Below are 17,854 nucleotides of genomic sequence, written 5' to 3' on the forward strand. Positions count from 1 at the left end.
GAAAATATCTGTGCAGCGACGCTCCCCATCCAACTTGACACAGCTTGAGAGGATCTGCAGAGAAGAATGGGAGAAACTCCCCAAAAACAGATGTGCCAAGCTTGTAGAGTCATACCCAAGAAGACTCAAGGCTGTAATTGCTACCAAAGGTGCTTCAACAAAGTACAGAGTAAAGGGTCTGAATACTGATGTAAATGTGATATTTCAGTTTAAAAAAATAAAATAATAAGGGGGCGGAGCTAGCATGTTGGAGTGAACGGCTGCGTGTGAGAGGCTCCTGCAACTTTTTTGCGAAATAATCTAACTTAACCTACTTTATGATACTTTTTACAACAAACGTTTCTTTCTAATACAACATCGTAACTTTCTGTGTAAAAATGCCGAGTAATAAGCGACCAAAGGACAATAAATCCACATCGGAGGCCTACTCCACACCAAACAACGAGACAGACATGGCGGAAGGCACAGGCAACAACGTGACACTTAAAGAACTTACCCAGGCTTTGGGAGAACTACGTGTTGCTTTAGCCGAGGATCTTAAGGCTACTATTGCTGAACTGGACACCAAAATCGAGGGCACCATTCGAGCGGTCGCTTCGCAGGGCCAGAGTATTGTGGACCTTGAGAGGGCTTCTGAATTCAGCGCTGGTAGGATCGACGAGTTAGAGAAGCTGTGCTCGTCACTACAGGGCACTGTGCAGAGGCTTTCTGTGAAAGTGGTCGACCTGGAGGGCCGTTCCAGACGTAATAACCTTCGCGTTGTTGGTCTGGCAGAGGGGGTAGAGGCGGGCTCTCGCCCCACCGACTTCTTCGCCAAGCTATTGAAGGATGCAATGGGATCGGACGTTTTGGCTTCGGACCCCCAGCTGGACCGTGCACATCGCGCCCCTGTCCCAGTGCCTGGACCGGGTCAACGCCCTCGCCCAGTAATCATCTGTTGTCACAGTTTCAAGACCAAGGATCTTATCCTGCGCGAGGCCCGAATGAGGGGCAACCTGTTACATAAAGGGCACCCCTTCCGTGTCTATGATGATTATGCGCCCGATGTGGCAAAGGACCGTTGGGGCTACAGAGATGTCATGGCCAAACTCTACAAACTCCAGCTTCGCCCAGCCTTGCTCTTCCCTGCAAGACTAAGAATTACCCCGCCCTCTGGTGAGAAGATGTGGCTCTCCTCGGTTTTGGACGCAGAGAAGTTTATCCGGGAACATACGCCAATCCCCCGTACAGGTTAGAGTGCCTTGTCATTGTGTGTTAGGGTCTGCTCATGGAATCGAATCCATACTAAACCATAACGGGTGAAACCGTATTGAACGGTCTCAACAAGGGCTACCGAACATGTAAGATGCTGTGGAGGGCGGTCTTGGCTCTCAATTAAAGTCACTTTCATTCTGGCTGTGTTCAGAGCGATGCCTATTTAGGATGCCTTCCAGGTTTGATCATTGACACTTTCGGATGAATATACTTATATTCCCCCCATTTTTTTGTTTTGTTTTGTTTCGTTATTTATTTTTTAATTCTTACATTTATTGTTATTACAATACCATTTATTTAAAGCTTTCAGGGGACTGGGGGTGATGGTGGGGAAGGGGCAGACACCTGGATAGCAAGTGGATGTTTTGTGCCGTTCTGCCTTTGATATAGCCGAGGGCCGCTCTCCCGATTAGATCCCTACCAGCCCTCTGTAGTGTCTAGGTAGGTGTGTGTACATATAATTATTATTTGTACTTTATAATTATTTTCTCTTAGCATGTTACTATTATGTATGTGTATATTTTAAATTAGTGTAGATTATTACTCTGGGGCATGAATGTTTCTGTATGTATGGGTATGTATGTGTATATGCGCATATGTAGATATGTATGGGTGTGTGTGTGTGTGTGTATATGTATATATATATATTTTTAAATATATACCTTTATATGTATTTTTTGGGGATGTGTGTGTGTGTGTGTGTGTGTGTGTATGTGTTTGTATGTATGTATGTGTGTGTGTATGTGTATGTATGTATATATATATATGTGTGTATATGTATGTATGTATATGTATATATGTATATATATATATATATGTATATGGGTAAGTATGTGTATGTGTGTGTATGTATACATGTATATAACCTTTTTATTTATTTATTTTCTGACTGGGGGATACGTTTAATTTAGAAAAATTCTTGTTTCCGATCTAACCCACAATATGTAAATGTACGGCTGTCTAAGTTGGTTGCTGATGGTTCATGTTTAGACCGGCAGTGCTTAGCAAAATAATCTTGTGATGCTATATCTTGCTTATCTCAGGGATAGATAGACCCAAGATGACGCTTAAGTGCGCAATATGTTTAGGTTGCAACTTATTCTCTTTAGGTTTATTAGATGCTAATTGGACACTTTATTCGCGGGAGCCTCCTCAGTTCATATGTTAGTAGAAGTTCTAGGATAGTGAGAGGTGAACGTACAGTTGGGATTTTATTATTGTTTCACCTCTTGTTCGAGGTCGCCCCGTGCTTTTTTGGCATCGGCCAGACAATGTGTTTATTATTTTTATTTTAATTTAATTTTCTCTCCTATTTGTGTATGCCTGTTAAAGGTGGGTTGAGCGGGGGGGTAAATAGTGGGGAAAGTAGGGGAACAGGGTGGGAAGTAAAGGGGCTTGCAGGGGGGGAGGGGCTGGTTGGATACTGCTCGGGTGTAGCTGCTACATATGCTGATCGTGATGGTTTGGTGCGCTTTCTTACCTTTTTATTGAGTTACAAGTTATGCAGGCCACCATAGGAACTACAAATGAGAGGGGGGCGGGGCTCACATTCACTTCCTGGAATGTGAAGGGCTTAAACGAACCAATTAAGAGAGGCAAGGTCCTAGCCCACTTGAAAGCACTCTCGTCTGATATCATATTTTTGCAAGAAACCCATCTGAAAAATAATTCTCACAGCAGACTTAAATGTAGGTGGGTGGGGCAAGTGTATCACTCTAACTTCTCTGCCAAAACGAGAGGCACAGCGATTCTGGTACGGAAAGGAATTCCCTTTCTACATAAAACCACTATTGTGGATAAAGAGGGTCGTTATGTGATCGTAATAGGAGAGATCCACTCTACTTCTGTAACTCTACTAAATATCTATGGGCCAAACATTGATAACCCCTCTTTTTTCAAAAGAGTCCTTGCCCTGATTCCAGATATCTCCCATACTAACCTGATCATTGGAGGGGACCTTAACTGCGTGCTAGACCAATATTTGGACAGATCCTCTACCCGGCGAACCCCCACCTCCTATTCAAGTGAATTCTTGAATACCTACATAAAGAATTCTAACTTATTTGATATATGGAGGATCACTAACCCTACGGGCAGGGAATACTCCTTTCACTCTCATGTTCACAATGTTTATACTCGAATTGACTACTTTTTGGTTGATGCTAAACTACTCCACTATACCTGTAATGTGAAGTATCATGATATTATAATCTCGGACCACAGTCCACTCACCTTCTCCCTGAGATTGGGTGACATGGTACCAAACGAGAGGGTCTGGAGGTTAAATCCTCAGCTCCTCACAGAACCAACATTCTGTGAACATCTTAAAGACCAAATAACATTTTTCTTTGATACCAACGACAACACAGAGACTTCCCCAGCATTACTGTGGGAAACACTTAAGGCTTATTTGAGAGGCTGTATCATCTCCTATCAGACTGCCAGGAGTAGGCAAAACAAGGGAAAATTGGTAGAACTGGAGGGACAAATTCACTTACTGGATAGGGAGAATGCTAGACATCCATCTATGGAGAAACATAAAAAAATTACCTCTTTAAAATTTGAATATAATCAGACTCTCTCAGCTAAAATTGCTAAATCTTTTCTCTACGCCAAGCAAAAATATTTTGAGTTTGGTGACAAACCACACAAATTACTCGCCAGACAACTTCAAAAAATTGTGAGTGACCGAATGATTCACAAAGTTAAGTCTGCATCTGGGGAATTACTCTCTTCCCCCAAAGACATCAATGACAGATTCCGTCAGTTTTATGAGACTCTATATACATCTAAAGCCGATTCTAACCCCTTAATTATGCAAAACTTTTTGGATGACTGTAATCTTCCTGCCCTGAACCAGGAAGATTCTAACTTCCTGAATAAGGAAATATCTCTTGAAGAAATTCGAGAAACAATCAAAACTCTAAAGAGTGGCAAGACCCCGGGCCCAGATGGATACCCGGGTGAATTCTATAAAACATTCAGCAACATGCTCTCTCCCTACCTGCAAAAAATGTTGGTTCAGTCCAGAGAGGATGGAGCTCTCCCATCTACTTTGGATGAAGCATTCATTACAGTTATACATAAGAAGGGTAAAGATCCGGAAGAGGTAGGGTCGTACAGACCAATATCCCTCCTCAATACAGACCAAAAGATTTTAGCAAAAACCCTGGCTAACAGGCGTAGCACTTTAATTGGCAAACTGGTCCATTCGGACCAGACCGGCTTTATCCCGAACAGAAACTCATTCTTCAATCTCAGGCACCTCTTCAACATTATGTATTCTCAGAGGTTACCAAACATGGACCTTGCCGTTATATCTCTTGACGCCGAGAAGGCTTTTGACCAAGTTGAGTGGTCCTATCTATTCAAAGTCCTACAGAAATTTAATATTGGAGATGGGTTCATAAATTGGATCCAGCTTTTATATAGGAACCCCTGTGCGAGAATACTCACTAACCAATCATTGTCGCCCCGATTTAACCTCTACAGAGGGACAAGGCAGGGTTGTGCGCTGTCGCCTATGCTCTTCGCCCTAATCATTGAACCTCTCGCTCAGACGATTAGATCTGATGCAGCAATACACGGCTATAATACTAAAGATACTCTAAATAAGATTTCCCTATACGCAGATGACATTCTCCTCTATGTAACAGAACCCCAAGCTAGTATTCCAGCTATTCTTGATGTGATTAATTTGTTTGGTACCTTCTCGGGATACAGAATAAATTGGAACAAGAGTGAATTAATGCCCATACGGTTACAAAACACCTCCTGGCTAGAACATCTTCCACTTAAGTTATCTTCAGAAAAATTTACCTATCTAGGAATTGTAGTTACCAAACAATATTCCTTACTATTTAAAGAGAATTTCCCCTCGCTGATGCAAAAACTAAAAACAAACATACAATTTTGGAGAACTCTCCCAATTTCTCTGCTCGGAAGAATTAATGCCATTAAAATGGTCTTCCTCCCACAACTGCTCTACCTATACCAGAACATCCCAGTATTCATACCTAAATCCTTTCATAAACAACTGGACTCAATTATCAATCCTTTCATCTGGGATTATAAAACACACAGGATAGGTAAAAAACACCTCTGCAAATCCAAGATGGAAGGAGGATTGTCTCTCCCAAATTTTATATTTTATTATTGGGCCGCTAACCTCCGTGCGGTTACGTTTTTGCTGGATGACGCACGTCCGTCACCCACCTGGCTTAGTATGGAGCGTGAGGAGTGTCACCCCTTCTCTATTGGTGCTGTGATTTTGTCGCCTGTCAATCTGGAGAGGTCACTTTATCGTAACAATCCTATTATACATTGCACAGTCCGAATCTGGAAGCAAATTAAAACCCACTTTGAGCTTAGACCAATGTCATTCATGCTCCCTGTTGCCAGGAACCCCTCCTTTGCCCCCTCCAACCTTGATAACACCTTTGAGCAATGGGGAGAGTTGGGGATAAGTACCATAGGGGATTTATATATAGAAGGGACCTTTGCTTCCTTTGAGTTGCTGAGGGAAACTTATAATCTTCCCAGAAATAACTTTTTCAGATACCTACAAATCAGAGACTATGTTAGGAAACACCTCCCAACATTTGGGAACGCTAAGCCTTCCATGTTTGACGGATGCATAAAAACATCCCCCACCTCAGACAAACTGATATCTCGTTTATATGACTCTTTTCAATCGGTTAGCACACCCTCTACAGAGGCCATTAAGGCAAAATGGGAGGAAGAACTAGGGACTGACATTTCGATGGCAGACTGGGAAGATAGCTTGGAGTATATCCACACCTGCTCCATTAACTCCAGACATCGGCTCATACAATTCAAGGTATTACACAGATTACACTATTCCAAAACCAAACTGCATAGGATATTTCCTGATACATCCCCTTTGTGTGATAAATGTCAGGCTGCACAGGGTACACTTCTCCACTGCTTTGCCCTATGCTCTAGCTTGCATGGTTACTGGTGTGGAATTTTTAGGATCCTCTCTGAAGTTCTGGAGACTTCAATTGACCCAGACCCGCTTCTGATAATCCTGGGAGTGTCTGATTCCCTAATCGGACTAACCAACCCCCAAAAACAACTCATCTCTTACAGTCTCATTTCGGCAAAAAAACGAATCTTGTTGTTCTGGAAAAAGAGGGAAGCGCCCACTACCAAATTATGGCTCAGCGAATTGGCAAACACTGTACACTTAGAAAGGATTAGATATATTCTGAACAATAAATTATTAACATTTGATCAGATCTGGCAGCCTTTCCTCTCTTACTTGGACCATTCGGCGCTGTGAATTTGTACTTTTTAACGCACTCTCCATTGTAATATTTTAATCCACCTCTGGGCAGCATGTGCTGGCACCGCCACCTGAGCAGCGGGGAGGGGTATAAGGGGAAGGGATAAAGGGGGGGAGGGATAAAGGGGGGGAATAAGGGGGGGGTTACACCCACCCTCTTTCTTTCTACCTGTCCTTGTTTTGTATGTCTTGTTTTGTTATAATTGTTTTGTACCCAGAACTCTGGATCTTTTTATTTCTGTCTGCTCTTTTATGTTTAGTTAAAAATTGTATACCTGCCTTTCATACCTATACACCATTCCTGTGTGTGTTCAATAAAAAAATATTTGAAAAAAATAAAAAAAATTGCCCAAATTTCTAAACCTGTTTTCACTTTGTCATTATGGGGAATTGTGTGTAGATTGATGAGGGGGGGAAAAACGATTTAATCCATCTTGGAATAAGTAAATAATAAATAATAATAAAACTTCAAGGGGTCTGAATACTTTACAAATGCACTGTATTAAGAAAGTGGGAGAAATGTTTAAAACTTCGGATAAAACTCATTACAAAAAAAAAGATAAGGTATTTCTGTTAGTTCCTGTTCATCATAGGGGACACAGAGAAGCTTCTCAGTAGGCTATCTTCAATAGTGTTGTCACTAGAGGCCAGTATTTCATCAGTACTATATCTATACGTTTTAAATAGAATACAGTGGATCTTCAACGTTACCATTTAAAAATGAAGCAAACACGACAAAGAGCAAGATTCTATAAAAAAAGTTTATTGGCTTTACAAAACCACTTTAAAAATCTCACCAGTGAGCACTTTCCATTGAAAAAGAAACATGAACGCTTTTGTTTTGCCATATTAACAAGCTACTTGTACATACGACGCAGTACACCACACGACAACAGAGAGAGAGAGAGGGGAGCTTCTTCTACTGGTAGGAATGAACAGGATAGATAAGAGTCAAACTGAGTTTGGTTCTGGCTCAGGGTCAGTCGGAACTCACGAGTCACTGCTAGATGGAACCTTAGAATCAGAACAATTCATTCTAATTCTATAGTTGGAACTCGTCTAAAGATGGAGGATAATTTTCCTTCATTCAAAGATTAAATTCAAATATCAGTGCCTTATAATATAATGCCACAAAATCAATACCTTTTTGTTAACAGCTTTTTTCTTTACAAATGCAACATTTTTAAAAAGTATGCAAAAAAAATAACAGTCAGTCATTAACGAAACAGAGAATTATCTTACCTTATATTAAGTAAACAGCCCACAATGTAAAGTAATGTAACTTACTGTAATTAAGTGAACTACAGTAGCATTGCCAGTCAGGTACACAGAACCTGCCCAACTTACTGTAATTAAGTTAACTACAATAGCACTGCCAGTCAGGTACACAGAAGCTGCCCTTACCATAACAGACAGTGGTTACCTTACTGAATGTGCATCTGAAATGGAACCCTATTCCCTATATAGTGCACTACTACTGTCCGGACAAGGTCAAAAGTAGTGCGCCATATAGGGAATAGGGTTCTATAGGGCTCTGGTCAAAAGTAGTGCATTATATAGGGAATAGGGTTCTATAGGGTTCTGGTCTAAAGTAGTGCACTATATAGGGAATAGGGTTCTACAGGGCTCAGGTCTAAAGTAGTGCACTATATAGGGCTCTGGTCAAAAGTAGTGCACCATATAGGGAATAGGGTTCTATAGGGCTCTGGTCTAAAGTAGTGCACTATATAGGGAATTGGGTTCTATAGGGCTCTGGTCTAAAGTAGTGCACTATATAGGGCTCTGGTCAAAAGTAGTGCACCATATAGGGAATAGGGTTCTATAGGGCTCTGGTCTAAAGTAGTGCACTATATAGGGAATAGGGTTCTACAGGGCCCTGGTCTAAAGTAGTGCACTATATAGGGAATAGGGTGCCATTTTGGTAAGCACTTAAGAATAGAAAGTAGTAAAATAGAAATTATCAACACATGTATTACAGTCATTCATCAACATAATGAAGCACGTCGGTTTTTAAAAGTTTTTTTAAACATGACATTTTTCCTCAAAACTTAGATTATATTCTCGTGGATGAGAATGATTAAATCTCACTGAGATTATTATTAATGCACATATTTGCTACAAGACAATTATAGTGGAGTCATTTTCTACATGACAATTCTTAAAATGTTTACTTTCTTTCTTACCTTAAAGATCATAAAAAATATTTTGTGTATTTTTTGTTATTGTTGCTACTACGGGCCTTCGTTCGTCCTTCCATCGTAACATTTGTCCATTATGAGGTTTATGTGACGAAGCTATGTTTCATATCATAAACATGTAGTGAAATAAAAAGGAACCTACAAAGTTTGTCTGTTGAAAACAGGGACGTCTTTCTTCATTGACACGTCTTTCCTCATTGACACGTCTTTCCTCATTGATACGTATTTCCTCATTGATACGTCTTTCCTCATTGATACGTCTTTCCTCATTGATACGTCTTTCCTCATTGATACGTCTTTCCTCATAGACACGTCTTTCCTCATTGATACGTCTTTCCTCATTGATACGTCTTTCCTCATTGATACGTCTTTCCTCATAGACACGTCTTTCCTCATTGATACGTCTTTCCTCATTGATACGTCTTTCCTCATTGATACGTCTTTCCTCATAGACACGTCTTTCCTCATTGATACGTCTTTCCTCATTGATACGTCTTTCCTCATTGACACGTCTTTCCTCATTGACACGTCTTTCCTCATTGATACGTCTTTCCTCATTGACACGTCTTTCCTCATTGATACGTCTTTCCTCATTGATACGTCTTTCCTCATTGATACGTCTTTCCTCATAGACACGTCTTTCCTCATAGACACGTCTTTCCAGTGTTTCCCCTTAAAAGGTTCTGAGCACAACGCCTATAGAATCGATGACGTCACAGAAATGTATGCAACCGGCTAATATCTCATACCACTACTCATCTGTTTTGTTCTTGTCAATAAAACCATGCGATTGTTCTCTTTCAAAGCACACATCAGAGACCTATTATTATAATTATCTTTTTGATAAGAAAAGTCAAAACACAGCAGCAAACCAGAGACCAAACGGACAGCGTTACTTTTACAAATACATCGATGAGCCAGAAATTCCAACACACAATATCTTCCCCATTATCTTCACTATTATAGATCTGTTTAAACTTTCTATTTTTTCTCTCTCTCAAATGGAACATAGATTTTATTAACTAGAACGATGAACATAAAAGTGCCTTTTTCATCGTGATACAACACATTTCTATGTATCTATCCTATTTACAAAATTAACGAAGCTTTAGTTTTATTATGACTTTTACAACAATAGCCAAAATTCAAGCAAATCATCCTACTGTTATAAATTGCATTCGGGAAAGTATTCAGACCCCTTGACTTTTTTCACATTTTGTTTTACGTTACAGCTTTATTCAAAAATCTATTTAATTGTCGTCGTCCCCCCCCCCCCCCTCGTCAATCTACACACAATATCTCATAATGACAAAGCAAAAACTGTTATTTTTTTTTGAAATGTTTGCTAATTTATACAAAATAAAAAAAACTGAAATATCACATTTACGTAAGTATTCAGACCCTTTACTCAGTACTTTGTTGAAGCTCCTTTGGCAGCGGTTACAGCCTTGAGTCTTCTTGGGTATGACGCTACAAGCTTGGCACACCTGTATTTGCGAAGTTTTTCCCATTGTTCTCTGCAGATTCTCTCAAGCTCTGTCAGGTTGGATGGGGAGCGTTGCTGCACAGCTATTTTCAGGTCTCTCCAGAGATGTTCGATCGGGTTCAAGTCCGGGCTCTGGCTGGGTCACTCAAGGACATTCAGAGACTTGTCCCGAAGCCACTCCTGCGTTGTGTTGGAAGGTGAACCTTTCCCCAGTCTGAGGTCTTGAGCGCTCTGGAGAAGGTTTTCACCAATGATCTCTCTATACTCTATTCTCCGTTCATCTTTCCCTCGGTCCTGAATAGTCTCCCGGTTGTTGAGCAACTTCGAGGGTCTGAATACTTATGTAAATACTTGCAAATTTTTTTTTTTTACCTGTTTTTGCTTTGCCATTATGGAGTATTGTGATGTCATTATGGGGTATTGTGATGCCCTTATGGGGTATTGTGATGTCATTATGGAGTATTGTGTGTAGATTGCTGTGGATGTGTTAAAAAAAATAATATTTTTTTAGAATAACAAAATGTGGAAAAAGTCAAGGGGTCTGAATACATTCCGAAGGCACTGTAACTGGCTGATTGTTTCAACAACATGCTCTTTGGCCCAGTGTTGCCTAAGCAACAACAAGGACCTCAGCCATTTACATACTTTACATAGATTTTTACAGCTTTTCGTCTTTTATACACATGCGTCCCAAGTGGTTCCCAACTCGATCCTCCAGTATCCCCGCCAGTACATATTTTTTATTGTGGCCCCCAGGACAAGCTAAACTAATCATCAAGCCACTTGACGAGTTGAATCAGGTGTTTTTTTTGTCCTGGGCTAAAATAACAATGTGTTGATGTTGGGAGTGCTGGAGGACCGTAGTTGGGTCACACTGGGCTATACAGTGCACTGCTTTGATCAGAGCCCTATGGAAACCCCTCCACTATAAAGGGAATGGAGTGCCAATTGGGACGTAGACCCCAGTTATATTTGTTTTCTCTTCACTGATAACATAGTCACTAATAGTGAATGGATGATTTTAAATCCCATGTATAACAACCTCTTATACAAACCTTATATAACTTCTTCTAACGTAAAAGTACGTTCATTTAAACAACAGCTCTTCTTTGGTATGGAAATAAGGCTGGATCTCCGGAAAGACAATAACCAAACACGACTCGTAACTAGATCTCAAGTTGACATCATCAAAATCCAGAAACCAAATCTTACAGCTACGGTATCTATGCAGCCTCTGTGTTGCCTTCAATTACATATTTAATCATCACCATACCATTTATATGGACTCTGGAGCTGGGGACATTGGAGCTGGGGACATTGGAGCTGGGGACTCTGGAGCTGGGACTATTTAACCATCACCATACCATTTATATTGGATACATCTCAGATGGTACCCTGTTCCCTATACAGAGCTCTATGGGCTCTGGTCTAAAGTAGTGCACTATTAGGGAATAGGGTTCTATAGGGCACTGGTCTAAAGTAGTGCACTATAATAGGGAATAGGGTTCTATAGGGCCCTGGTCTAAAGTAGTGCACTATAAATAGGGAATAGGGTTCCATTTAGGACACAGCTGTAATATATTTTGTTCAACCCTGGGAGTAACACTCTGTCCACTAAAACGTGTGACCGCCTGCCCAACATTATTCTCCATCTACACCTGATAATAAGTAAGGGCACACAGCATGTGCTTTGTTTTTATACACTATGGATGCCTCAAGTGACACTGCAAATAACAAGAGAATCATAAGAAAAAGTATTAAAAACATTAGCACAGTTTAATCAGCTGCCTTGATATGAATGGTGCAGCTCTGGATGGTTCTAGAACTATAGAATCGGTTCTAGAATCGGTTCTAGATTCTATGCACTACTGAATAGTATTATACACAGTCTGTCTGTAGAGATGGCGTAAGGCCTTGGAGATTGGAAAATAAGGCAGCCATGTTTGTTGTTGCTTCCCTTCCCAGGAGTGTCACATTGGTTCTTCACCAGATAAGACTACCAGTACTAGCGAATCCAGCTCATCTTCCTCATCTTCAAAAATCCCTCTCATCTCTTCCTAATTGAACAGTACAAGTAGTATTTATAGACTTTGACATTTAAACTGTTCAGATATGAACCAGTATGCCATTGATTTGGTATCAATATGATGCATGATGGAGAGGCTTAAATTCAGCACCTGGTAGCTTCTCGATGCTACCCGTTTAGTATTCGTACATGGTAGGCAAATTTACTGCTAAAATGTCATGTGCATGTTATTAAGTTGTCTTCTAATGTTGTATTTTTCTGTTTGGATTCACCATTTGAAACACACTAAAACAGGATACTACATCCTACAGCAAATATGTGCGATTGTGTGATTGTGTGATCTTGTGATTGTGTGATTTTGCGCCAGATGTCCTATTCGTTAGATGATTTCTGAATAAAACTATTGCATTATTGAATGAGTACACACAACATAGGAAGATATGGTTTTACTGTGTGGTGTTCAGTATACTGTACCTTGGGCAATCTACCCCTTATAACAAGGACCCCTACTCCATGTAGTGCAGGACTCTTGATCAGAGCCCTAGGGTGGCATGTCAGACACAGACCACGTCTCACTGGCCACGTCTCAGAGGCCACGTCTCACTGACCACGTCTCACAGACCACGTCTCACAGACCACGTCTCACTGGCTACGTCACACTGGCCACGTCTCACTGGCCACGTCTCACTGACCACGTCTCACTGGCCACGTCTCACTGACCACGTCTTACAGTCCACGTCTCACAGTCCACGTCTCACTGACCACGTCTCACTGGCCACGTCACACTGACCACGTCTCACTGGCCACGTCTCACTGACCACGTCTCACAGGCTACGTCTCACAGTCCATGTCTCACAGTCCATGTCTCACAGACCACGTCTCACTGGCCACGTCTCATAGACCACGTCTCACAGACAACGTCTCAGAGTCCACGTCTCACAGACAACGTCTCACAGTCCACGTCTCACTGACCACGTCTCACTGACCACGTCTCACAGTCCACGTCTCACAGACCACGTCTCATAGACCACGTCTCACAGACAACGTCTCACTGGCCACGTCTCACTGATCACGTCTCACAGACAACGTCTCAGAGTCCACGTCTCACAGACAACGTCTCACAGTCCACGTCTCACTGGCCACGTCTCACAGACCACGTCTCACAGTCCACGTCTCACTGACCACGTCTCACTGACCACGTCTCACTGACCACGTCTCACTGGCCACGTCTCACTGGCCACGTCTCACTGGCCACGTCTCACTGGCCACGTCTCACAGACCACGTCTCACTGACCACGTCTCACTGGCCACGTCTCACTGACCACGTTTCACTGGCCACGTCTCACAGACCACGTCTCACTGACCACGTCTCACTGGCCACGTCTCATTGACCACGTCTCACTGGCCACGTCTCACTGTCCACGTCTCACTGGCCACGTCTTACAGTCCATGTCTCACTGGCCACGTCTCACTGGCCACGTCTCACTGGCCACGTCTCACAGACCACGTCTCACTGACCACGTCTCACTGGCCACGTCTCACTGACCACGTTTCACTGGCCACGTCTCACAGACCACGTCTCAGAGACAACGTCTCACAGACCACGTCTCACTGACCACGTCTCACAGACCATATCTTCACTCACTTGAAATGTACTCTTTGATGATTTCATAGGAAGATGAAATTGAGTGGTAATGTATTGTGATTCAGATATCTTGACAATAAAAGTGATATAAAAACAAGAAAAATTAGGGGAGATTTCCAGGCTGGCACTTTTCACTGGACTAACGGCCGAGAGTCCAGAAGTTTTTTTCTCTCCTGACAAAACAATAAAATAAAAATAAAACATAAATATATGTATTTTATTTAAGCCAGTCTGTATCTGAAATGATACCCTAGTCCCTATATTGTACACTGCTTCTGACTAGGGCCAATAGACAAAGACCCATAGTAAACTACATAAGGGAAAAAGCTTCCATTCGTTCACACAAAATAATAACATTAGCCCAACATCTCTACGGTAGTAGGCTGGTCTTGGCTCTCTAGCCAGTCGAACGAGGAGTTCACAGTATCACTACATATCTGCTGAAACAGAGGATCGTTCTTCAGCTCTTCCAGTGTGGCGTCTTCGTACTGTTCTTGCTGCTGATTGGACGGATCGAACAGCAGGTCGGCGTCCAACGTGTTCAGGTCTGTGATGCTACTGGAGAGGTCGGAGGTCAGCCTGATGTCGTTGGTGAAGTCGGACGCCACAGCGGCGTTGAGTTCCGAGGCCACCTGACCAACCAGCTGAGAACTAGGGTTGAGGCCTTCAGCGTGGACGTTGAGACCGTCGTCGCCTAACAGGTCTTTAACAGTGTTGTTGAAGTCTAGCTGTTGTTGTGCCTTGTCTTCTTCATCCTGTTGTTGTTGCTGCTGCTGGGTGGTGATGGTCTGGAGGAGTTGGAACCCGGCCTGGGCCTGGGGAATCTGGAGCAGGGCCTGAGGACTCTGGAGCTGGGAGTGGGGACTCTGGAGCTGGGAGTGGGGACTCTGGAGATGGGGGTGGGGACTCTGGAGATGGGGGTGGGGAATCTGGAGCAGGGCCTGAGGACTCTGGAGCTGGGAGTGGGGACTCTGGAGCTGGGAGTGGGGACTCTGGAGCTGGGAGTGGGGACTCTGGAGCTGTTGACTCTGGAGCTGGGGGTGGGGACTCTGGAGCTGGGGGTGGGGAATCTGGAGCAGGGCCTGAGGACTCTGGAGCTGGGAGTGGGGACTCTGGAGCTGGGAGTGGGGACTCTGGAGATGGGGGTGGGGACTCTGGAGATGGGGGTGGGGAATCTGGAGCAGGGCCTGAGGACTCTGGAGCTGGGAGTGGGGACTCTGGAGCTGGGAGTGGGGACTCTGGAGCTGGGAGTGGGGACTCTGGAGCTGTTGACTCTGGAGCTGGGGGTGGGGACTCTGGAGCTGGGGGTGGGGACTCTGGAGCTGTTGACTCTGGAGCTGGGGGTGGGGACTCTGGAGCTGGGGGTGGGGACTCTGGAGCTGGGGGTGGGGACTCTGGAGCTGGGGGTGGGGACTCTGGAGCTGGGGACTCTGGAGCTGGGGGTGGGGACTCTGGAGCTGGGGACTCTGGAGCTGGGGGTGGGGACTCTGGAGCTGGGGGTGGGGACTCTGGAGCTGGGGACTCTGGAGCTGGGGGTGGGGACTCTGGAGCTGGGGGTGGGGACTCTGGAGCTGGGGGTGGGGACTCCGGAGCTGGGGGTGGGGACTCCGGAGCTGGGGACTCTGGAGCTGGGAGTGGGGACTCTGGAGCTGGGGGTGGGGACTCTGGAGCTGGGGGTGGGGACTCTGGAGCTGGGGATGGGGACTCTGGAGCTGGGAGTGGGGACTCTGGAGCTGGGGGTGGGGACTCTGGAGCTGGGGGTGGGGACTCTGGAGCTGGGGATGGGGACTCTGGAGCTGGGAGTGGGGATTCTGGAGCTGGGGGTGGGGACTCTGGAGCTGGGGGTGGGGACTCTGGAGCTGGGAGTGGGGACTCTGGAGCTGGGGGTGGGGACTCTGGAGCTGGGGGTGGGGACTCTGGAGCTGGGGACTCTGGAGCAGCCTAGCCTGGGTTTGTAGTAGCTGGGGATGGAGCTGTCCTGAGGCCTCCTGAAGCTCCTGGATCTGCTGTAGCTCCAGGTCCACATCCTCACCGCCAGGGCCTGATTGTGCTTGGTTGAAGCTCATCTCCCCCCCGCCTCCTCCGGTACTGGCGAGGTAGCCCCCGTGCTGCTGGAGCTCGAAAGAGGCAGGGCTGGAGCTGACAGTCTGCAGCTGAGACTGATGGGCGTTCCCTCCTCCATCTCCTCCAGCGGTGAAGCCACCAGGGGAAGTCTGACTCTGAGACTGGGTCTCCAGCATCTGGGTGAGGTTCATGCGGGCGGTATAGTTGGAAGAGAGGTTGTTGATGCCCAGGCCCCTCACAGCGTCGTTCACGTCAGAGTCCATCTTACTCAGGAGAACGTTGGTGATCTTAGTGGCATTACTCTGGTTCTGTCCCTGGATGCCCTGCATCTCCACAACGCTCTGCATCATGATGTTTAAGGGCACCGATTGGCTGCGCTGGGCCATGCTGTGGAGGTTGCCGCCCACCGATTGGCTGTCGGACAGGATGCTGAGTATTTCCTGTGAGGTCATGGGGGAACTAAACTGCGAGACAACCAATCGAGTGGTAGTGCCGGTGCCGGGGGTTGTGACGGTACCAATGGTTGTGTCGGTACCGCTGAAGGTCATCTGACGCACGGCGGGACTGACGCTGCGACAACGGAACGTCCCGCCCCCTGACGACAAGGCTCCACCCTTGCTGTCCAGAGGGGCGGGCACAGCGAAGCTCTCATCCTGTTTGGTTGCCGTGTTGGTTGGTGTGGTCGATACGCCGGTCAACTGCTGTCGCACCGGAGAGATGAGTGTGAGATGTTCAAAATGGCTGCCGTCCTGCTGTCTGGACTGGGCCTGGAAAGACTGGCCGCTGTGGCCCGGGACAGCGAAGGCGTGCGGCTTACGGAAGTGATCGTCCACTAGAACGTGGTAACTAGGCAGGAGTCCACCAAGGCTGTGGTTCGAGATGATTAACCCAGACCCTGGTCCTGCACCATCTTCTCCAGTAGCTTCAGTACCACTACTGTTGTAGCGGTTGTTGATCCACTCCAGTTTAGCCTTGTCTGGGTGCGTGGCCATGGGTCTCTGCATGGGCTTGATGGGACTGGAGGACACAGACATCACGGAGGCATCGTGGTGACCCCCTGTCATGCTGGAGTTGATAGGGGTGAAGGCAAATGGGTTCCTGCACTCCACCGGGCTGGGCGGGATGCCGCTAGAACAGTTAGACAGAGCGCTTATAGGGGTGTGTCGGCCTCCTAGAGGCCCCTCCACGGGCGTGATAGGGGCCATGCTGTGATGGCAGCAGGGGCTCTCTCTGGTCAGCCCGTACCCGCCGAGAGTCATCTCCGTGGGGGTAGGAGTTGGAGTCAGGGTGGGGGTTGGGGTGGGGGTCTGGATGGGGGTTGTGCTGCTATGGGCAGACTGGTAGAAAGAGGAGCTACCCCCCTGGTGGTGGGTGTTGAGGATGGGCCCCTGAGGGCCCCCAGGCAGGCCCTGGAGAGACATATTATCCACACAGCTACTGAACAACGGCTGGAGGCCCTTCAGCTTCATCTGTTCTTCCATCAGTACCAGTTCCTCTACTATGCTGTCCTGGGTCATATCATCATCGTTAAATGAGAAGTAGTCCATGGTGGAGCCGTGCTGAGAGGATGAGGAGGTAAAGTCCACCATCTCCTGGTGAAGGCCAGATAACTGATCAGATGAGTCTGAGGTCTGGGACATGATGTTGGAGAGTTGGTGTTGGTCGGTAGAATCCAGGGTCTGCTGCTTGGTGTGGTCTGCTGCTATCTAGAATAGAGTGAAATAGAACAGAACTTTATTGACAATCAGAGGAGGGACAATGTTTTATTGGTATCACCCTACAAGGATGATTTCAAAAACATCAAATGACACAGATATAATCTGTAATACAGATGTGTATCTGTAATAAGTAATGTGTCCGATCAATTGTTATA

At 45.2% G+C, this 17,854-nt stretch overlaps 1 protein-coding gene across 1 annotated transcript in view; it reads right to left on the reverse strand.

The window, feature by feature from the left end:
• Positions 1-7,305: 7,305 nt before the first annotated feature.
• Positions 7,306-17,854, reverse strand: part of LOC129861961 (DNA-binding protein RFX7-like) — a 50,512-nt gene continuing 39,963 nt past the window's right edge. The window contains exons 11-12 of the mRNA XM_055933191.1: positions 15,903-17,687; positions 7,306-15,035 (exon numbers count right to left, since the gene is read on the reverse strand). Of these exons, the coding sequence (XP_055789166.1) occupies positions 14,274-15,035; positions 15,903-17,687 (2,547 nt within the window). The 3' untranslated portion in view covers positions 7,306-14,273. The remainder of the gene's footprint in view (positions 15,036-15,902; positions 17,688-17,854) is intronic.

This window comes from Salvelinus fontinalis, chromosome 9 (genome assembly GCF_029448725.1).
Source record: "Salvelinus fontinalis isolate EN_2023a chromosome 9, ASM2944872v1, whole genome shotgun sequence".
NCBI classification, from domain to species: Eukaryota; Metazoa; Chordata; class Actinopteri; order Salmoniformes; family Salmonidae; genus Salvelinus; species Salvelinus fontinalis.